Here is a 21,984-nt window from a genome sequence, read left to right on the forward strand (position 1 = left end):
GAGGGCCAACCCAGTATAATCTCCGTGTTTACAGGAGCCCATGAGGAGAGCGGGGCCGCCCTCAGCGTCAGGTCCTACACTGGACACCAGCAAGCAGACAATTATGAGTGGAAAGAAGAAGGTGTGGATGTCACTTGAAAGGAAGGCGTTTCTCCTCAACAATCAATTCTCTGAAATGGGATTGATGCCCCAGCAGCCAGTTTGATTTCTCTGTGGAGCAAAATCTGAGAAACAAACTTACGTGAAATAAGGTCAAAACACTTTTTCTCCTCGGGGTTGGTCTTCACTTGACAGGTTAACAGGTTGAGCTTCGCGGGAGGCCGGTTAGCCTGTTTAGAAACAAAGGAATGGAGATGGGTGGGAAGGAGGACAAAATCATACTGCACCATTTCTCACTAAAATACAGCAAGAACAGGATTTCCACCAGTTTGCAAAAAGATCGCTTTCGGAAGGCAGATTTTGTGTAGGAAGACACAACACAGGCACGACACAGGGTGTCCTTGAATCTCAGCTCCCCAGAGGGCAAGCTGCCATTCTCTGGGAGGGACACTTGGTGGCCCACACACCCACCCGGCCAGGGGGACAAGGGCTGCTGGCTTTGAGGTCGACAGCACTGGGCTTCCTGAGATCAAAATGCTCCACGGCTAAAGCTCCGAGACATTCCTACCGATGACACAGATGGTTGGCTGGGTGACTTGGGCACCAGCTCTATTTCTGGTGAGCTTAAAAGTGTTTCCCTGAGTGTAAACACTTGCTTCTAAGGAAAGAAATCTCACAGCACAAAAATGACAGAGAAATAATTTTCCCTACTTTTTGAAGTCACGACAGGTAATAGATAAATAACGTTAAATGCTAAACATCTGTCACTTACGTTTCAACAAAACCCAACTCACTCACATAAATACCCCGAATCTCGCCAACACAGTGGCAACAAGAGATCACAATTCGTTTCTGGCAGACAGGTCTCAAAATGGGTATTTTACTACCGTTTCAAAAACTACCATAGGTAGTCCAAAAACAAGCAAAGATCAAAGGATAACATAATTTTAGGGGGAAAAAAAACCTGTGACTATTCAAATGGCAAAATGTCTCTCAGAAACCTTGGAGAACTCTCCAAATATGAATGGGCTTATCCTACCCACCTCCCAAGCTGCTGAGGAAAGACTGAATAGAATACTGTATATGTGAACCTCTTGTTCAACCTCCTGTGGCTGCCGGCTGCATTTACAAGTTGTAAAGGCTTGGATCTGGGATTCATTGAAAAAACACACATACGTGCATCCACACCTGGGTAGTCCCGTGAGACCTTCATTCATTTACAGACCCTTTCCACTCAACTCACAGAGTCAGTGGTAGAGGCAGCATAATCCCTGTTAAAACAGGACGGATCCTTACAGTGCAAACAGTTTGGGTTTGATGCAAGGAAGGCGGGATGAGAAGGTGGATAAACAGTGTGGACCAGACTCTCCTGGCTTGTGGGATGTCGGCCTCATCTCTCATACGAAAGTCACTGGATGGTCTCCACCATAGATGCCTAACAGAATCCTTGGATCATCAGAAATCAGCATTTGTTTCAAGTTATTTATTTATTTATTTTGAGAGGGGGGAAAGAGGGGCAGAGAGAGAAGGAGGCAGAGAATCCCAAGCAGGCTCCCGGCTAACAGTGCAACTTGGGGCTCAAACTCATGAACCATGAGATCATGACCCGAGCTAAAACCAAGAGTTTGACGCTTAACTGACCGAGCCACCCAGGTGCCCCAGAAATCGGTATTAAAAGACTGCAAGTTCTGTCTAATCTTGCGAACCTTGACAATTCCAAGTGGAAGTACCATCAATCCAATTTTGGATCTTTGCCAATAGAATCACCTGGCTCATCCGGGAACCAACACACCGAATGACATATTTCTGCAGCACCAAGTAGGAGACCACACCACGACGCGACCACGTATTTTACCACATAAAGTCTGCGTCTGTACCATTACCTCCTGTGATGACACAACCATATGTATGTGCATTTAGGGGACATTCCTGGCCTACTTCCAAACTGTGGCTGTCCGCGGGGTCTTAGACACAGGAACAGTAAGAGGGGTTGGTGAACTCTGGTAAATACTGAAACGTTTTCACGCACAAGTGTTCTAAGTATGTTTAGTAAATCAGCTCATTTAATTCTTCTAACTGACCTTTGAGGCAGGAACCGCTCCAGCTTTACAGAGAAAGGTACTGGCCCACACAGGCTAATTAATGTGATGGACCTTCTTTTCTACAGCTTGGGAGGCAGTGAGGCCCCATGTGAGCCCGCCAGCCTGGCCTCGGAGCACAAGCTCTTAACTCCTGCTCCCGCCTGCCCTCTGCATGGCTTTCTGTGGGAAGCAGTCACCGACCTGGACGTATCAGTGCGTATCTCCGGGTGCAGCAAAGCAGCACAACCGAATTAATACCAGCCCTGCCCGGGCCCCTCTCGCTTATATTCTTTCATTTTCCCCGCACCACGGGGAAAGCTGTCCCTTCTCACTGAGACAGCTACCATCAAAGACAGACTTCGTCCTTCACGGCGTACGAACACCACAAAACATGGGAAAATATTCGGTGCCTACATATGAAGTCGGAGTAATTACAAAGGCACAGAGGTGGCTACGTGTTAAAAAGAACAGCGGTAAGAGGAGGTCCACAAAATTTAGAACAGCCGATACCGCTTAAGAGGGTCAGCTTGCATGTTTTACATTAATCGTTGTTTGCTATTTGTCCAGCCAGATTACCAGAGCTGTAAGAAAAATCTATGGGAGAATATTTTTAAACGGAGAAAACTCTACCCATTAAATTCCCTCTCCTGCTGCTATTTGGGGAAAATGGTGTCACCATTTAATTCAGCTACAGAATGGTTCTAATTCATCAGATACCCGCGCTCTCCAAGGAGCGGGAAACAGAGACCCCTAGATTGCATGGATTAGTAAATATGACTGAAGGTGTGGATTATTAGAGTTCCTATCATTTTAATCATGCCATTCTATTTTTTTCCCAATTTGTCAGGCTTTTAAAGTTTGTGGGATTTTTTTAACATTCATTCATTTTTGAGAGACAGAGCTTGAGCAGGGGAGGGACAGAGAGAGAAGTAGACACAGAATGGGAAGCAGGCTCCAGGCTCCGAGCGGTCAGCACAGAGCCTGATGCGGGGCTCAGACCCACAAACTGTGAGATCATGACCTGAGCCCAAGTCACTTAACCAAATGAGCCAGCCAGGGCCCTTAATAGGTAGTCTGGACTCTTCATGACTAATGATCATTTAAAAAAGAAATTTAGACTGCAGAAGAACCAGTGGACATTTCTTGCAGCTGAAACAGTCCCCAGTCCTCGGCAGTGTGGCAAAGCGATGCATGCATTTGGCAAAGGTGATACCCAGTCAGTTATTTTGTCCCAAGGATCACTTTTCCCAGTGCCAGAAAACACAACGAATCTCAGCGAATGGGGAACACCAACTAGGCTTTCAGCGAATGCATCAGGATGTCATCACCGTCCCTCTGCTAGAATACAGAGCACGCCGTCTCATTTCCCGAAGGCTGCCAGCTTCCGGGGAAGAAACCGGTTTGGGGAACATCGCAAACACACACCCTGTGCTTCCACAGCATCGAGATCGGATTCTCCACCGAGGGCCAGATCCTGCTCTTAGAGCCCCATTTACTCAGTCAGGTCTTTGAACCACTGTCCTTCTCTCCCCCGATGGTAAATTTGCCTCCTCAGGGAGGTGCTGGCTACCTAGGTAAGCCACACAAGGAGCCAAATGCAAACAAAATCACACAAAAAGGCATCTCTCAGATCCCTCTCTCGGCAAAGGTTAATTCACATCACCGCACGTGAACGCTCTGTAGGTGTGACGGCACACCTGTGTGCGTGTGCGCGCACACATGTGCACGGAACAGGCAGGATGCACACGGAGGAAGGAGAAAAGGAGAACTCTGTGGTATACACACAGCTCCTGCTATAGTTAGTACCCCTCTTATCTTCCGGGCCAGAGCCCCCGCCTGCCACTCGGCCGGGCTGGAGGCAATGTCTGCCCCAGCAGCTCCCAGCCCGGGCTGCTCAGGGCAGTATGAGTGAGTCATACAGAGAGCACGGATTCCCTAGAGAGGGAGCCCCCTAAACACAAAGCACTTATTAAATATGCAAGTTGTGTGGCAAGCTGAGCCGTCAGCAGGCTACTAACGCTAGTTCTCACTGCACCATCTGCCAAAGACTGGGGCAGCCCACCAACGTCCACAGGAAACCGAGTCTGCGTCTTCCAGAGAGAAGTACGGGTAATGGAAGCGACAGGAACCCAAGCTGACCCTGCCAGCAAGGGAGTACTAGGCCTGCTTTCACTTCCGTCGCGGAGGGAGGACCGCTCACTGGCTTAAGCTGAGGCCCTGGGTCCAGGAGAACATGTTAATGAGGCAAAAATGCCAAATGACTTAAGAGCTGTGAACAAGCATGAAATGAAACTCAGTCTTGCTTTGTCAAATTTTCTGCATCGAGGCAGTAAACCTGAGTTAAAACAACCGAGTGGAAAACCATTTGAAAGCAAATCACAGAATCATAGGTGTTTAGAGCAGGGAGGGAACCTGGCCATCACCCAGTTTAAAGTTTATTCACTTTGAGAGACAGAGAGAGGGAAAAAGAGAAGAGGAGGGGCAGCGAGAGAAGGAACAGGGAGAGAGAATCCCAGGCAGGCTCTGTGCTGTCAGTGCAGAGCCTGATGCGGGGCTCAATGTCACAAACCGTGAAATCACGACCTGAGCCGAAACCAAGAGTTGGACACTTAACCGACTAAGCCACCCAGGTGCCCCTACGGTCTTGATTTTGAACAGGCGTGGTGGTGACTGAATAAATTTGCCTCCCTGAATCTACAGCACTCCTCCCCAGACACACAGGCATGCCTATATGGAGAGCACATCACATCAGGGTCCAAACTCCAGGGCCCCGGGAGGGATGTCATGACCATGAAGGATCCAGTAACAGCTCCATATCAGAAAAGAGGAATGACCTCTATTTGCCTGGGCAGGAGACGCATTCAGCCCCCAGGCCAAAGGGCCAACGAGATGGCTACAGACACTTGACGTACGCTAGGTCCCAGTCAGGGACGATGAAGGGGCCCCAGGAATTGTAGGTCCAGTCTTCCCATTTCCTTCCAGAGTACTGAGAAGAGCCCACGCTGAGCCGTGACCTGTCTACAGGAGCCTGTGCTCCTGCCCAGCTCAGCTCGGCCTGTCACCAGGGGAACTGGTGGAAACCAGGGGGAGGGGAGGAGACGACAGAGACCCAGGGTCATGTTCACTCCCATCCACCCACAGGACGGAGGCCGCCAATATGCACACAGCACCAGGCCTCCTGCTTGGGGAACAGAAATGCAAGGCACCACCCATGCCGCATTCTCATTAGCACCAAAATAGCAACAACTCTGCCTTTAGACATTTCCAAAAACGTCTAGCAGCCTATGTGGTATTTACCGGATTGTGTCATACAGGTAAGGTGACAATATGCCTGAGCCACTGTGGGAAAGAGGACTGTGGTGTGAAGGGCTGTGTTTGTAACTGTGGTTAAAATCCTCGGTTTCTGAGGGGCGCCTGGGGTGCTCAGTCGGTTGAGTGTCCGACTCTTGGTTTCAGCCCAGGTCATAATCTCACGGTTTGTGAGACTGAGCCCCGCGTCAGGCTCCATGCTGACAGCACGGAGCTTGCTTGGGATTCTCCCTCTCCCTCTCTCTCTGCCTCTTCCCCTCTCGTGCACGCTCTCTCTCTCTCTCAAAATAAGTAAACTTAAAAAAAAAAAATCCCCAGTTTCTGAAAGCTGGATTAGTAAGTCATCTTACTCTGACTGATTTCTCAACAGGCTCAACATACAGGCCTCAGTTTCTTGCAAGGACTCTTACACACAGGATGACAGAAAAAGGACTTGACGAAGGTTGGACGCCACGTGTTGGATTTCTATAATATTACTGAAGTTTCTCTTCTCTTGGATTTCGACTTCCCAGAGTCCTGACCACTTGAACGCTTTTCCCTTTATGGAGAAGTAGGAAATCTTCCCAAGTAGGAAGTTCAATTTCCAGAGACAAAGACAGCTGGGAAGTGGTGTGCTGTTGGTTTCTGGAAGCGTCTGGCTTCTAAAAAAATTTTTTTTCAATGTTTTTATTTATTTTTGCGACAGAGAGAGAGACAGAGCATGAGCAGGGGAGGGGCAGAGAGAGAGAGGGAGACACAGAATCGGAAGCAGGCTCCCGGCTCTGAGCTGTCAGCACAGAGCCCGATGCGGGGCTCGAACTCACGAACCGTGAGATCATGACCTGAGCCGAAGTCGGACACTTAACTGACTGAGCCACCCAGGCGCCCCTGGAAGCGTCTGCTTCTAAATGACCTGACGCGTCAGGTATTCCTAACTCTGTCAGGCAGCGAACGACACAAAGCTGTCCCTGGCCAGAGAAGCACAGACAGGGGGCAGGTGCACCGAATCAAGAAGGACCCCAAACAAAACTCTCCCAACAGGGACGCCTTTAAGAGGCAGGTGCAATGCCGTCCTGGGCATGCGGCCTGTATCACTCTCTCACCTCACTGCAGCAGACCGAGAAGTAAAAGGGAATACTTACGGTGCCGTGGGATATGGTCAGAAAACCGTTTTTAACCGAACACTTCCTTTTCTGCCACACTTTTCGGATCCTGACAGATAAGTGGGGGGCAAAAAAACAAAAGCAGACTTCAGCAATTTTGGACACGGAGGGGAACGCGCCTTCCAACTCCAGCAGCACATTCCGCTTACCCGTCGCTCTTCTTGTACAGGCTCCCGTTCCGCTCGGTCCCGTGCTCTTTGTTCCCCTGAGGCTGATGTAAACTATAGGCTGTACTCTGGCGAATCTGTGACTCCTAAAAATGGTCGAGAAGTGGTTTTTAATCCTGTCCAGATTCCAAGCTTAAAAAAAGCTGTCCTTCATTTTTTTTTTTTTTTTAATTAGAGACATGTCACCTATCACCACACCAAAAAATGGACAGAAGATTCATACCCAGGAATTCATAAACGTCACCTACCAGGCTGGAGAAGGAAATGTCAAACCAGCATCCCCCAACTGGCTGAAAGAAATGAGCCATTTGGAAGTTACAGATTTTGCTTAATTATGAGCCTTAAGTCCCCGATAATGGCAAGAAGCTCTTGGTGTGGCAAAAGCAGTCCTCAAGGAGAAAAGTAACCTATGTGTTAGAAAAAGCAGCACTTTTAAGCAAGAAAAAACCCAAAACAAGGTTCTACCCCTGACTTTAGGCAAGTTACTTAAGCTGCCTGCCTCAGTTTGCTCCTTGGGAAATAGGAAAACAATACCCAGCAAAATGGTAAATACAACAAGGTCTGAGTAAGATGACACGTGTGACCACCTGGTACATAACAGGTATCGAACCATATTCCCTTCCTGACCCATCAACCCAGCAGGGGGGCCAGAGCACTGGACCTAACTGCCTTAGCCTCAGGGTAGACAGGCCACTTGCTCGGCTGAGAGTCTGGCTGAGTCCGCCACACGGGGGGACTCCAGTCTTCAGCTTCTTAAGGGCAAGGGCCGTCAGTGAAACCCTGGACATCCAGTGGGTGCTCAACTATTTGACAGATGGGATCGGAAGCCCCGAGCTGTGAGTGGGAAGGAGCTGTCCAAACTAGCACTGGAAATTCTGGCAGACATAAGGAACCCAGGGGGAGCAAAAGACAAACAGAGTTCACAGGCCAGCTGTTTACTGAGAACCTCCCACCCAGTTCATTTCATGACGGAGGAAATAGAAACACAACGAGAATAAGAGATCTACTTAAGATGCAGAGCTTGTTAGGGCCAGAGAGGAGAATGGAAGGGATTGCCACCTCCCCCTCGAAGCTCTTTCCATGAGCCCTCGCCACGAGCCCTCACCTCGTCCTGAGACACGAGGGCCATGTCTCATCTCCACCGTCAAGCAGGTGACCATCCTTGGGGAAGCCAAGGCCAAATGATGCCAAACAATGAAGAAACTAATGCATGACAATCAGTGTTATCCAAGCCAAGAATACAAGTGCTCAGGAAGTGAAGAGCCAAAGGAGGAAATCACAGGAGTTTAGAGAGAGTGAGTTTTCAAGATGAAAGAAAGAACAGACAGAGAATAGGGGAGGGTGGTGGTAGCTGTGGTCATCCTCCATGGAAATTAGAACAACCAATGTAGCTAAGGTAAAGTGGGCCCAGTGGTTGAAGGGACAGACAGGCTTGAGTCAGAGTTCAGACTTTATCTGAAAGCAACAGCAAGCCACCTGGATTCTTGATAGGTCTAACGGTTTTTGAAGCATAACATATTTAAAAGTAAACATATACAAAAAAATTTTTGAAGCAAAACATATAGAAAATTATCTATACTTTCTTTTGTCATTTGTACTTTAGATGTCACATCTAAGAAACCATTGCTTGCTCCAAGGTCATGAAGATTTACGCCTATGTTTTCCTCTAAGAGTTTTAGCTCTTAACAGCTAGGTCTTTGATCCAGTTTGAGTTAATTTTTGATTATGGTGTGAGGTAGGGGTCTGAATTCATTCTTTTGCTTGTGGCTATCCAGTTGTCCCACCATCATTTGTGAAAAAAACCATTCTTTTTTCTCTGAATTGTCGTGCTTCCCATGTTGAAAAATCAATTAATTGGCCATAAGAGTTAGGGTTTATTTCTGGACTCTTGATTCCATTTCAGTGATCTGTAAATCTATCCTGTGTCAGTCCCACACTGTCTTGATTACTATAGCTTTGTGGGGACTGAAATCAGAAGTGTGAGTCCTCCAACTTCTGTTCTTTTACTGTTTTGGCAATTCTGGGTCCCTTGTGTTTCCTCATGAGTTTCAGAATCAGCTTGTCAATTTCTGCACAAAAGCAGGGGTGGGGGTTGATAAAAACGGCACTGAATCTGCAGACCAATCTGGGGGCTCTGGCTGTCTTAAATGTATTAGATCCACCGTTCCATGAACATGGTCTATCTAGCACTGACTTTTTTTTTTTTTTTTTTAACTGTGAAATACATCTGGGACAACTTTGCAAAAAAAAGAAAAGTAAAAGAAAATCTTGATCTGAGAAATCAATAATGGGCTCAGGCATCCCATTACTGAATTGACCACAGAGCCTCAACAAGCAGACCGAAAACAGGAGAAACGTCCTCATTCTTCATAGGGAGTTCACGCGGCACTCCTGCCTCCAGACAACTGGGGCAAACAACTCATTCATCAGGTGAGGATAGTGCCAGTTTCCACATTCTCTCAAAAGGGCAGGATATTAGCACTAGAAATCCAGAGCAAACCCAGCTTTAAGCATCACTGGGAATGAATGCAGGGGAGGAGAAACAGAAGTGTGCTCACCTCTATGAATCTCTGCGCAAGACTAAAAATAAACCTGTCAAAAGACTAAATTGCACAACCAAGAAATACGACTATTGATCTGGGGTGGGAGGAGGGGGGACGGAGCCTGCGCAGAGTAAATGGTGGAGTCATGTGATAACACTGCTCCAAGTGTTCGTGCCAAGCATGGTGATCAGAGCCCTCACAGGCCTGAGGCACAGAATAAGGGGCTTCCTCTTTCCAACAGAATTGGACTCTCTGCCAGACGTTAAGGAAGAAATTGCCGTTTTTATTCTTTAGACCAGGCATTTCTTGAATCAGTTAAAAAGTGGAGGAAAATCTGAAGCTGCGCAATTTAAAATGTGTACGTCGGAGGAATATAATCCATTTGACAGAAAACTGAACCTGCTCTCGCACTAGTTATCTCACCAACTTCAAGGTGACTTGGAGGTGATCCAACAAAACCAGCCCTCCTTCATCTGCTCATTCAGGTCATTTTGTTCACACCTGGTCAAGTGAAGGGGTGACAAATGAAGTCCGCCTTTTCACATAACCAAGACTGCAATTCAATGGAATATAATCCGAGGGAAAAGAGCCTTTACTTCTGGGGAGAAGGAGAATCTAACATAGACAGAGGTGACTGGTGGGGGGCAGGGGTGGGAGAGACTCCTGGAGACTCTCCATCATACTCTGTAGTCTCCCAGAAAGCCGAGGATGCCCTAGGATCTGCCTGAGTCTCACCACATGGAGATGTTGTCTAAAGCACATAGGTTAAGTCGGCATTTTACGGACCTTCAAAAGGCTCTCCTAAGATCTGTCAATATGCACATATCCTCTATCCTGCGACATCCAGCCATGTTCTCGGATCCCAGGCACCATCCATGACCTTAAAGTCTGTGTGGCCGTATGAAATATTAGCCATTGGGTCCTGCCAAGGCAGACTGCCCAGGTGAGCAGAAGACTTAGCATTTGAAATGTTCGGGAATAAGGGGAAAAAAGAGTGATGATGTTGCATTTGTTATACATATAAAAGTTTACTCATTAAATCAGAAGGATCCCCAAGGTCCCTAAGACTCTAGATCATAAAAACATACACACTTTATCTGTCCACCTCTTAGAAATTCTGTATTCAGACAATTCTTGTGATGAATGGATTGCCAAGGGGTCACCCCTGGACACCGAACATTTCTCTACCAAGGGAGAGCTGTACCGTCCACGTATCTCCCAAGTACGTCCAAGTACCTTCTCAGGCTACGACAGGTATGTCCACCAAGTGGACACAACCTGGAGCAAGAGGCTTTGCTAAGTAAGCACGAAGCTGTGGTCTAAGAACAGTGTTTTCGCTGGTCTCAATACCACACATTCCCCATTATTTCTGGGTAATTTTTAAAAAGATTCTGTCTGATACAAGGTATTATTAAAGTCATATAACCTAGCTAAAGGGAATACGCTTGCAGTGGAACAGACCGGGCTTCAAATCCTGGCTCTAACACTACTGAGTGGACCCTGGCAAATACACTTTTCCCCTCAGACTGAAGGTGTAAACGTGGACTGTGATACCACCTGCCCGGCCAGGCTCTTGTCTGCATTACTGCTCACAGCTACAAGGTGCCCAGAGAGACCTGTGAAGTGAGGCAAGTAGGAATGGCCAAACCATAGAGCAGACCCCAGGAACGGTGAGGGGCCAGGCAGTCAAGTGCTAGTGAAGGCAGGGAATGGGGGAAGTGGGCGTAGGGGTCAGTCTAGATTGGGGTGTGACGGCTCCTAGGTCAGAGTGGGCAGGGGGCCAGTCATGAAGACAAGATGCCAGATCACAAAGCCGACACTGAGGGCCAAGTGGGCATTAGGATGACCTATCAGAGACAACACCACCAACATCCGTCTGTCACTCTCCAACCACCAGCAGTGGGGAATTAGGTATTTTTTTTGCTCACTATGGTTCCTCAGCACTAGGAACACAGTATTTACTGAATGAACGAACGAGTGCCTGTTTATCAAGACACTGTGTTGAGTGTTTTATAGAAACTATCCCTTAGATCTCGTAACAACTGTGGGAGGTGACAGTATTATTCCTGATTGACTGATGGAGAGACCAAGGCACGGAGAGGTCGGGAACCTTGCTCCATGCCTTCCTGGCAGGAAGCGAAGACCCACGATTCATCTACGGTCTTCTGCCCTGCTAGACAGCTACCCAGGCGAATTTTCCGTCCTGGTCAGAAGCTGGCCCACCTACCCCACCTGCTGGGACGCTATTAACTCCGAATCATCTTCCAAACCCTCATTCCTGACACACACCCGCCTACCCCACACTAGGGAGACACCCATTCTTGGACTGGCCTCCACTGGAGCCATCGTCACACTATACCCCGATGACTTTGTGACCCACTCCCCGATTATGAGCCCCATAAGAGGTGAGAGCTGTATCTATCTTATTCTGTTTGTGCACTGCGGTGCCTAGCTTGACATCACTGCTAAGGAAACGGGAGTTGACCGTGTGACTCAAGGAACGAGTCTTCCACGGAAGGCGCACTGACGGCCAGTGTCAAGCCACCTGGGAGCTTGGCAGGAGAGGCCAGGAAGTGGACACCTGGCCAGAGGGTCGTGACGAAGGCCAGATCCCGGCATAAGAAATGCAAGCCTAGACCAGAAAAGCCAGCGACGGAAGAGAATTATGGCCGTCGTGGGCCTCTGCTCCCTGGACAGTGCATACTATTCAAACACACTCCCACCACACAGGGACACTCGAAAAGGGGGGAGTGTAAAGCTGACACGAAGAGAGACCACAGTTGAGGTATCCAAAGTGGGAAAATCACTATAGCTTCAGCACTCAGGCTCCCAGAGGCTGAGCCCTCCCCGCCGGAGGGACGAGCCTGGGTTCTCGACATCCAACGACTCAGCACCCACATGCCAACGACGAGGTTCTGGCAGAGAATCTGCGAGCACTGCCACGGACCTGTCCCACAGGACTCCGCGGAGATGGGACGTACATGGGACGGGGAAGCAAAAGGCTGATGCAAAACTCAGCAGTACTGAAGGGCTTTAACTTCAGAGAAGGGATCTCTCCCAAGTGTTAAAACTGTGGTGCGTACATAGGTGCTCACTATACATTTTTTTTTAACTCTTCTGTAAGTCTGAAAAGTTTCATAGTAAGATAGTAGAAAAATCAAACAGTAGAATCTCCTCTACAGAGAGCAGAAATACAAAAAAATAAGCATGTCAGTGATTCGGAGGTGTGGGGGCGCTGGGATCATAATGGCATAGTCTCCTTTCCAAAATGTAGCCACAGGGTGACAAAGAGAAGCAGGCCAGAGCCACCATATGCAAGAGCCATGCTCTTCATTTAAGCCAAACGATTCATGTTCGAGATTTACAGGAAGGCAACAGGAGAGGGGCTCCCACCAACCATCAATGCAGTTTCCTTGGGGCATGTTACCTAGTTTTTATGAACTGAAATTATGGAGTAAGAATTTTCATAACATTAAATAAAACCCATAAACACCAGGGCGCCTGGGTGGCTCTGTCAGTTGAGCATCCCGCTCTTGATTTTGGCTCAGGTCATGATCCCAAGGTTGTGGGACGAGCCCATGTTCGGCTCCCCACTGAACATGGCACCTGCTTAAGATTCTCTCTCTGCCCCTCTGCCCCTCCCCTCCCCCGCTCACACACACTGTCTAAAATAAAAACAACAACAAAAAAACGTCAATGCCTTCAGTTTTCTGAGTCACAGGAAGAATCCCAAGAAAGGGGTTGAGAGCTAAACAGTGCCCAACGTTTCATTCTTGCTGCAACTGGAAGGATATGCGACAGACCCCCCCCCCACCCTGCCCAATCATAAACATTATTTAGAAATATATAAAATTCCACTTCTACACATTTGCTTCTTCCTGGCAACTGTGTCCACAGACCATCCAATCTATGGAACGCATCATCGAAAAGCAATGCAGAGTGTAATATATAGTACAATACGATCACAAGCAAGCGCCCGGAGAGTTCGATGTTTGGGCAGAAAGCTGAAGACGAGTGGTAGAGAGGGTTCTTATGACCCCTGTGTGCAGCAGGGCAGCTGGGCTGGTCCACAAAAACACACAAACACAACAAACTGTAAAGACTTCTGATCTCTGCTGGCAGACTTGTTACACTTCTCTGTAAAGCTATAAATAACCAGCTGACAACAGCCGGTTTTCCCAAACCTCCTGATTCCACACAGCCAAAGTAAACACGGCCTTTGCACTGCGCCCAGAGGACCACTCAACTCCAGCATCTGCTCTCCTTTGTTGTAAACCTGAGCTTCCCTTCATGGGACCGATACTCCTTTCCAGGCAGGAGCAGCTCTGAAGCACTCCCAGCGCCACACTGGAGGGCCGTTTGCCTCCGTGGCGGTGGGGCTCCCACACCCAGCACCACCCTCTTCCAGTCATGATTGAGCCCGCTCTTCTCCCCACACTCCAAGTTCTTTTGCTCCTTCTTATTCTTCTGCGTGTAGCCCATGTTTGGGAATAGCGAAGTGTCAGGATCTATATTCCGCAGACTGGAAGGAAGGGAGGAAGTCACCATCCTGTGGGTAACTTTGAGCACTCTCACGTAACTGCGACCTGCCAATCTCTCACTTAGCTGACCCGCGCTCACCAAGAGCCTAGCGAGCGAGCAATATGGTACAACGTGATGGCTGGCGCAGAAGGCGGGAGGGCATCCTCAAGCTGCTCAAGGTCTAGCTAGAGAGAAGAAGCATCTGTGCACTTGAAGACACAGCCAACAACCCCAAAAGAAAATATCATGATTGAAATAACACGAACTCAGATCACTGGGGCTGGGGCGAGCAGAGGGGGTCTCCAGAGACAGGTCTGGGGATGGATGAGAAGGACATGGGGACTTCAGCTAGGCAGTGGCGGGGGGGGGGTGGCAGAGTCACTTCGCGTCCACAAAGGAACAGCAGCAAATGCATAAACCGTAAACTTGGAAATTTTCCATTTCACTAATATTTGTGCATTCAAATTCGTTAGCCTTTAATAAAACCCAGAGAAAGGGTTAAAATGAAAAATACCACTGGCCACTCGCAGATGCATGGAAGAAACTAATTTTTTAAGTTTATGAAGAAAGCATGCAAAACTCTCCAATTTATGAAAATACTGAACTACTTACTCTCCTAGACTTCGGTCACAAAGGTAAATGCATTTGGGAGAAAAACAACAATATTCAGTTATAGTACAGGAACTTAAAACAGAGCACACGAAACTGCCCACCGCGAACATCATGTTCTGAGTAGTTCAACAGTCATTTGTCTAAACTCTACTAGTAATACATTCAGATAACAGTCCTTTATGGACAAGGAAGTGGACAATGTTAAACTTCCCATTATAATATCCACTCTGTAGTAAACATACCATATAATTACCTTAAAAATGTACTTTTTGGTATTTTTTTAAACAAGCCTCCAAAACACAAACTGTCACTGTGAACGTGTCAGCATGCAGAAAAGGGAGTACAGGACAGACATGAGGCCAGAGAAACTGAGGTTTCCTGCTCATCCGAATGCAGCTGTAGGAAAATGTAGCTCCCCATGTTTTTCAGGGCACAGTCTCAGGGCTGGAGGCCTAGGTGGCCACCTGTTACCTGCTGATGCCCCCGAGGACAGACAGAGTCCACAGACACGGGGGCACGGAAACCACAAAGTTCCAGGTGGAAAATCAACGGCATAAATAGCGAGCATCTGAGTAACGGAGATGTTAAGAGCTACTCGTGAACAAAAAAGGGTTTAGGAGATGTTAAGAAGCCACACCCACAACAGGGTTTTTATATGCTGCTGTGAAGGCCACACCTCCAGTACATGCCTCCCCCATGAAATAAGCACATCTAAAAAGACGGTTTTATAAAACCAAACTCAAAGAAGAAACTAAAAGTTCGGTGGTGGCTGATAGAGCCCCAGAGTGAACTGTGAGCATCCTGGAGGATGCTGAAAGTCACGTTCTTGAGTCCCAAAGCCCCCGCGACACAGGTATAAAAACAGCAATCTTTCAAAATTAAATCCCCTCACCTCTTTCTGTTCAACCTGCAAGGCTGATTTCAAAATATCGCGAAGCTGTATCAACTGCCTTCTTTCTTCATCCTGGGCCTGCTTGATCTTGAAAACACAAAACAAAGCAGAGAGAAGCATGACTCAGGTACAGGGAGGCGCTGGGGCTCATACGGCATCTCCACACAAGCGCCTCAAATGCACCCCCTCCGATTACACCCTCTCGCAGCCAAGACAGAGGACGGGAACGGGGGCTGCCATACTCCATGAGGCATCACGAGGCCGTCAGCGTCCGGGTAGCACGGCACGCAAACACAGGGGCACGCAGAAGCGGTGTGGAAGTCAAAGCATGTGCTGCATAAAAACCACTTCAACACTACGTGGGAGGGAAGCCACTTACTGTGTGAAGGTCTGTTGAAAGTGTCTCAATGGAAGGCTTGAGGCTCTCAACTGCTTTCAGTCCGTCCTGGAAAAAACTAAGAGGAGAAAAGAAGAGGAAACAATGTTGTTAGATGGAGAAAATACTTCTTTACAGGAAAGTGAGTGAAATCGTTATGTAATTCCTGGGGGGGGGGGGAGACTGTGGGACCCAAACTTTAAAATGTCAGGCAAACAAAGAAGAAAATCACACTTAAAACTGCACAAAGTGACAGAAAAGGAACGGCAAGAAAGTCTACGTGTTTATCATTGTTCTTGACACAGAGGAAAGGAGCCCTAAGTTTTCTTTTAAAAAAAATTTTTTTTTCTTAATGTTTTTATTTATTTTTGAGACAGAGAGAGACAGAGCATGAGCAGGGAAGGGGCAGACACAGGAGAGAGGGAGACACAGAATCGGAAGCAGGCTCCAGGCTCTGAGCCATCAGCACAGAGCCCGATGCGGGGCTCGAACTCACAGACTGTGAGATCATGACCTGAGCCGAAGTCGGACGCTCAACCGACTGAGCCACGCAGGCGCCCCAAGAGCCCTAAGTTTTCAGTGTATAGCGGGAAGCAGGAACCTCCTGGCAGCAGGCAGTAAGGGCTTTGGCTCAGGAATGGAAGCATGTGAGGTCAGAAAAGCATGGGGTGCAAAGAATAAGACACCGAAGCCTCTTCCTTCACAGTTAACAGCAAGTAGAAAAGAGAATGCAGGGAACGGCCATGCCCCATCTGCAGCGTAGGGGAATGTGGCTGCAGAACTGGACCTCAGATAGAAAAAGGAAACTTTTTGTTTTAAAGCTCAGAACTCCACGTTTGTGAGGTCATTTATAGTAAGTGAGGCAAGAAATGTCACAGAAGGCAGACAAGTTTTCCTGCAGGAACAGTGAGCTGATGCTCACCACTGCCTCCGAAGCATGTTGTGTACCACCTTCTTGAGAGAAATGAAGAAATTGCTTCCCCACGAGCTCCGGACAGAGTTCAAAACCTGTCATGAGACCTGTAGCACCCACGTGCTTTGGCTTCCGCCTGTGTCTCCAGGCCCCAAGTAGTACCATTTGCCCCTTCCATTCACTAGATTCCAGACCTACCAGCAGTCTATGGCCAACAGATCCCTCCTGCCTCAGGACCTTTGCATATGCTGCTTCTGCTTTCTAAAAACCTCTCCCTGCGAATATCTTCTGTTTTGCCTGGATTATTCCTACCCATTCTTCAAGTTTTAAGTTAAATATCACTTTGTTAGTGAGGTCTCCATGCTTTAAAAAGAGTCTCCTTGCTATATTCTCTGAGCCTTCTGTCTCTTCCTTCAAAACCCTTAGCACAACTAGCATTACGTAGTCATTAGTGTGTTTGTTTAAAATACACCCACCCTCCCTTAGATCTGAAGTTCCAGAGGGTAAACACACGGTATCCACAAAGGCTCGCACATTTCAAGCACACAGTATTTGCTGAATGAAAAAACAAACTGATGAAGGGAGGAAGGACTCTCCAGCTTCGGCCGGATGACTGGAAGGAGACGATCTTCAAAATGTGACGTGGGTCTCACAAGTGCTCACGTGAGGTGATGGCTATTCCTTCTAAGCTCAGCAACGGTCCTGGGGGACTTTCCCTGGTGAAGTATGGAATGGACAGGAGGGGCTATAAAGGCAACGCAGCGTGACATTTAATGCGGTGATTCCAAGGGGGAAGGGAGAGGAATATATACGGACGGACTGTGGGTTATGAACCGTTACGAGCCAGGCAGCGGGAATCGCAGAAGCTGTGCTAGAAGCTGTGCTGTTCTCGCCTGAATTTGCACATACAGGCGTAATTCTTTGTCCTATATTCTCATTCCCGTATTTTACCGAAGTCACGTCAGAGTGTTCAGAGGACTGCCCCACGTGTCTGCGTCCACCGTCAGGGCAGAGGGGCCGTGCCTTCCACCCCCTGCCACCACGGCCGGCAAATGACAGGCACTCCTCTAAACCGGAAAGGAAATCAGGAAGCACACACGCAGGAACGGAACCTGAGCTCCTCCCCTGCTGTCACGAACTCCTCTGGTTCTCACACTTTGCTCCGGTTACGTTTTTTCTTTACAGAAACTATCTCTTCAATCACTCCAAATTCTTGTGGAATAGGTAGAAAGAGAGGGAGAGAGAGAGGGAGAGAACACCAGGATGAGGAGCCAGAAAAGTATCACAGAAGATGGCACGGAAATGGTCCTGCTCCTGGGGACCCACGAAGGGGAGAGCAGGTGCACAGCTCCAAGAATCTCTACGCCTGCAACCGTCCGTGGAGAGGAGAGCCCCGCTGCGGAGGCAAGTACTCAGAACTCAGAGAACTCAGAGTGCCCAGAGCTCAGAGTACAAAGAACTCAGGGTTTCTCGTCACACGTGTCATTTCCGGCATGACCCTGGATGGTGCGCTGGGAGTAACGACACAAACTTGGGTTTAAGATGTGGTTCTTATCTTTGTAATCACCCAGCCGATCTTGACCATCTACTTAGAACACCTCCTCCCTCTGACTGTCAAAATCCCTATCTTTCTGTACCCTCCTCTTTGAGGCGTGTTTTGGCACCTCAGTATACCCTCCCAGGCCTCAGGGAAAGTGTCAAAGAAAAGGGCTGTCGCTGCTTCATCACCTGCCACCACTGTGACATTTCCTTTCTTTTTTTTAAGATTTTATATTTAAGGAATCTCTACACTCGACGTAGGGTTCAGACTCACCACCCTGAGATCGAGAGTCACTGGCTCCACTGACTGAGTCACACCCCATCACTGTGACGTTTCTAAGTCTAAACCCTGGCACATTTTTCTTAGGTTGAATCATCAACACTGGCCCAACCTTCAGTCAAACAACGTTTACCATCAATACCACCAAATATCAATTTTTGTTTGTTTGAATTTTGTTTTTCGTTAAATGGTTTCTACACAGCCTGACCGAACCCTCAAGCCTTTAAAATGCACCTGCCGAGGCTCAGTCTTCAAGCTCCCACCAAGCAGGGTGCCCTCCGCCTCTGGCTGTAGCCTTCCCAGCAGCATCCTGCCATCAGGGCCCAGGACTCGCCTGCCCTTTGCGCCCTGGCCCTGCCTCTCAAGGCAGCAAGCTTGTCTGGGGCCCTGGACCTGTGTCTCCCAAGTTCATCAGGCAACAGCTGGTCATGGCGGTTCTCAGCAGAGAATATGCTAAGGGAGACCAGGAAGGAGCTACGAGAACGTGCAGTGTGCAGCCACGTGGTCCTCCGTCCAATGGCCAACTCATTCCAGCCCTGCATTAACCTCCAAAATGTGGATGAGAAAAGTCAAAGCTGTGCAAATGATGGGAAGAGCATGCAGTACACGAACGCGCACACACGCGCGCGCGCGCACACACACACACACACACACACACACACACACAGGAAGTAATGGAAGATTCATCATTCTCAAAGGTTGCTGAGCTCATGCCCATAAAAGGCCAACTAATTCACTTTTCCACCACTGGTCTGTTGCTACCCAACGGATCAGTTTGGGCAAAATAAAGAGAAAAAAAGGAAATCCCAGAATAGCTCTTCAAAATAAAATATTATCAAGGAAGCGACCCACTTCCTAATCTGTCTCACATAAGGTTACAAGGACAAGTACTGAAGAAGTAATTTGTACGTTAATCACAAGGTTAGGATTTTGAGTCTCTATAAAATAATTCATCTTGGAAATTCTACAAATTAGAAGCCTTTTTCCGTTCTCTGAGACTCTTTCCAAGCTTGGAGCTCTTTCCTTAGCCTACGGAGAATCACACGGCACGTCTTCCTCGGCGGTTTGACCTCGAGTGCACTGGAGACGTGCTGTCACCAAAACCGTAGTAAGAAGGCCAAAGCTGTGCCAAGTTCAACAGTGCTATTTCCTACGCCAGGTAAATGCACCACGCACTACAGACTGAACAAATGTCACGGCCCCTTTCCTTGAAGTCTACGTGGTTCGGTGGGAGACACACCACAGTATGAAAGATGCCACGCTGGAAATATACAGGAGGTACGTGGGAGTGTCGAGATAATGCAGAAGGAAGAGAAGTAATTCCATCAGGGGAGGACCAGGTGATTTCAAAGTAGCAGTTAGGCTGGAGGTAGGTCTTAGGGATGGACAGAAGCCAGGGGAAAGCACAAAGGCCCAGCAAGACATTCTAGAGAAGAGAGCAGCATGTGCAAAGATACATTAGCGTGGGGCATGGTCTGTCTGGGGACAAGCAAGCAGACAGGTGTGGCGATTCAACCTCCAAAGACTTCTCACATCAGTCACGCCCTCCAGGGGCACCGTCCCCAGTCTAGGCCAAGACATCGTCATCTCTGGACTGCGCCGGGACAGAGCTGTGGGCGTAAGTGATCACTCACACCCACTCTTGCTCCTCGTTAAAGCAGAAGTGGAATCGAGAAGCCTTCCCAGAGGTTTCCCATCACCCCTGCTCTCCCCTCCTCGCCTCACACTGTTCCACTGTTTCACAGCCGACCCCCCCCCCCGCCCCCAAAACCGTTACAGACATCATGTGTTTACTATTTGCCCACCTCATTAGAACCGGAGATTCATGAGTAAGAAGTATCACCAGAATCCCAAACAGTGCCCGGCCCATATCGAGCCCGGGAGCTCGGTATCTGCTGAACGAAGCCCCGATTCGAAACTTTCACGAGCTTCCTCCGTACATTTAGGATAAAACCTAAAACCTGTCACAAGCCTCCAAAGGCCGTGCACGTCTCTAGGCTCTTCCATCTGGTTTCACAGCCCAACACCTTCCCTTCCCTCATTATGCTTAAGTCACACGAGGCTTCTTCCTGCCTTGAGACCCTGACTTGGCCTGGAATGTTCTTCCTCTACTTCTTACCTTCTTGACCTTTACATCTCGGAGTCCATGCCTCCTCAAAGAGGCCTGCAGCGAGAGCAAGGAGAACGTGAGTATCTACCATACCCTAGGTACTGTGTCTGGCTGGAGGAGACAGCAAGGAATGGGGCGGGGCGGGGGTGCGGAGAAGAAGAAAAACCCAGTCCCTGCCTTCCATCTTCGTCTAAATCAGGTCCTTCTACTCTTTCCTAGATTCCAACACTTTAGACACGTTCCAAATGTGCAGCATAAAGCCGTTTGCTGAAGTTCACTCGCCTACTGGATTCGAGCAGGAACGGTGCCCGTGAAGGACAGTGTTTCTCTCCAGCATCCAGGACAGTGCCAGACACACAGCACATGCTGCGAGTGAGGGATGAGTGAGGGGCTGGGTTACGCCAGGACCGGGGTTCGGGCAGCAGGAACGAAAGTGTGGCGTGATGAGGGCCGGGCTGTGCGGGGCTCACGTGTGGGCCAAGTGGAGTATGGGAGACGGCCGCGAACACGGAAGCATCTCCCTCTCTCCCACACTCAGCCTCCTTTGCTCATCGTGGTCACTTGCTTTACGGGATAACTCACACAGGACACTATTTCCTTAATTTAACACACTAATTTCTCTTAAACAACAACAACACAAAACATCTGTGAATCACGCATGAGATCAAACTGGTCTGTCCCTCTGCAAAAAGAGCAAAAATAAATACATCTGATGATTACTATAGATTTTTATATTCTTTGTATTTTTTATCGAAGAGTCTTACACCACAAAATTCGCCCTTTTCAAGCGCACCACTCAGTGGTTTTTGTATATTCACCAAGTTGTGCCATCATTAGCACGGTCTCATTCCAGAACATTTCATTACCCCACATAGCAGTAATCCCCTACTTCCCCCAAGCCCTGGCAATCAGTCACCTGTAGATCTATTCCTGGCCTTTCAAAGAGATAAAATCATATACAATGTGGCCTTCTGTGTCTGGCTTCTTTCACTTAGCACATTTCCAAGGTTTACCCGTGGTACAGCGTGTATCCGTACTTCATTTCTTTTACTACTGAGTTTTAAATGACTGTTTATTTTCCTCAATGCAATACTGTATATCTACCAGAAGCTGCCTTAAAGTGAGAAACATTTGAAATGACATCATAACAAAGAAGAAGAACTTACTTGCATTGGGCATGAAAGTATTTGATCAGATTCTGAAGTAAATCCACTCCCTTTTTAATCTTAATTTCATTGACCTTCAGCAGATACTGTTAAAAAAAAAAAAAAGGGTATGTCATAAGCAGAACGGAAGCTTGTGAGGACAGACCACCTTCTCCACTTCTCTGACATCTTTTACTAGGGGTAGAACTCATGCCAGATGCTTAATATTTTCTGAAGGCCAGAACTGAACATTTC

The 21,984-nt window shown here is 48.2% G+C and overlaps 1 protein-coding gene across 9 annotated transcripts in view; it reads right to left on the bottom strand.

Moving 5' to 3' along the window:
• The window catches only part of ASAP2 (ArfGAP with SH3 domain, ankyrin repeat and PH domain 2), a 174,568-nt gene that overhangs the window by 43,832 nt on the left and 108,752 nt on the right, over positions 1-21,984 (bottom strand). For 4 of the 9 annotated variants that reach the window (XM_023252127.2, XM_023252123.2, XM_023252122.2 and 1 more), the window contains exons 7-13: positions 21,751-21,836; positions 15,746-15,821; positions 15,367-15,453; positions 14,475-14,483; positions 6,781-6,884; positions 6,611-6,680; positions 242-329 (exon numbers count right to left, since the gene is read on the bottom strand). In XM_023252127.2, the coding sequence (XP_023107895.1) occupies positions 242-329; positions 6,611-6,680; positions 6,781-6,884; positions 14,475-14,483; positions 15,367-15,453; positions 15,746-15,821; positions 21,751-21,836 (520 nt within the window). The remainder of the gene's footprint in view (positions 1-241; positions 330-6,610; positions 6,681-6,780; positions 6,885-14,474; positions 14,484-15,366; positions 15,454-15,745; positions 15,822-21,750; positions 21,837-21,984) is intronic. The other 5 variants (XM_023252129.2, XM_023252128.2, XM_023252125.2 and 2 more) reach the window with 2 other exon arrangements.

This window comes from Felis catus, chromosome A3 (genome assembly GCF_018350175.1).
Source record: "Felis catus isolate Fca126 chromosome A3, F.catus_Fca126_mat1.0, whole genome shotgun sequence".
NCBI lineage: Eukaryota > Metazoa > Chordata > Mammalia > Carnivora > Felidae > Felis > Felis catus.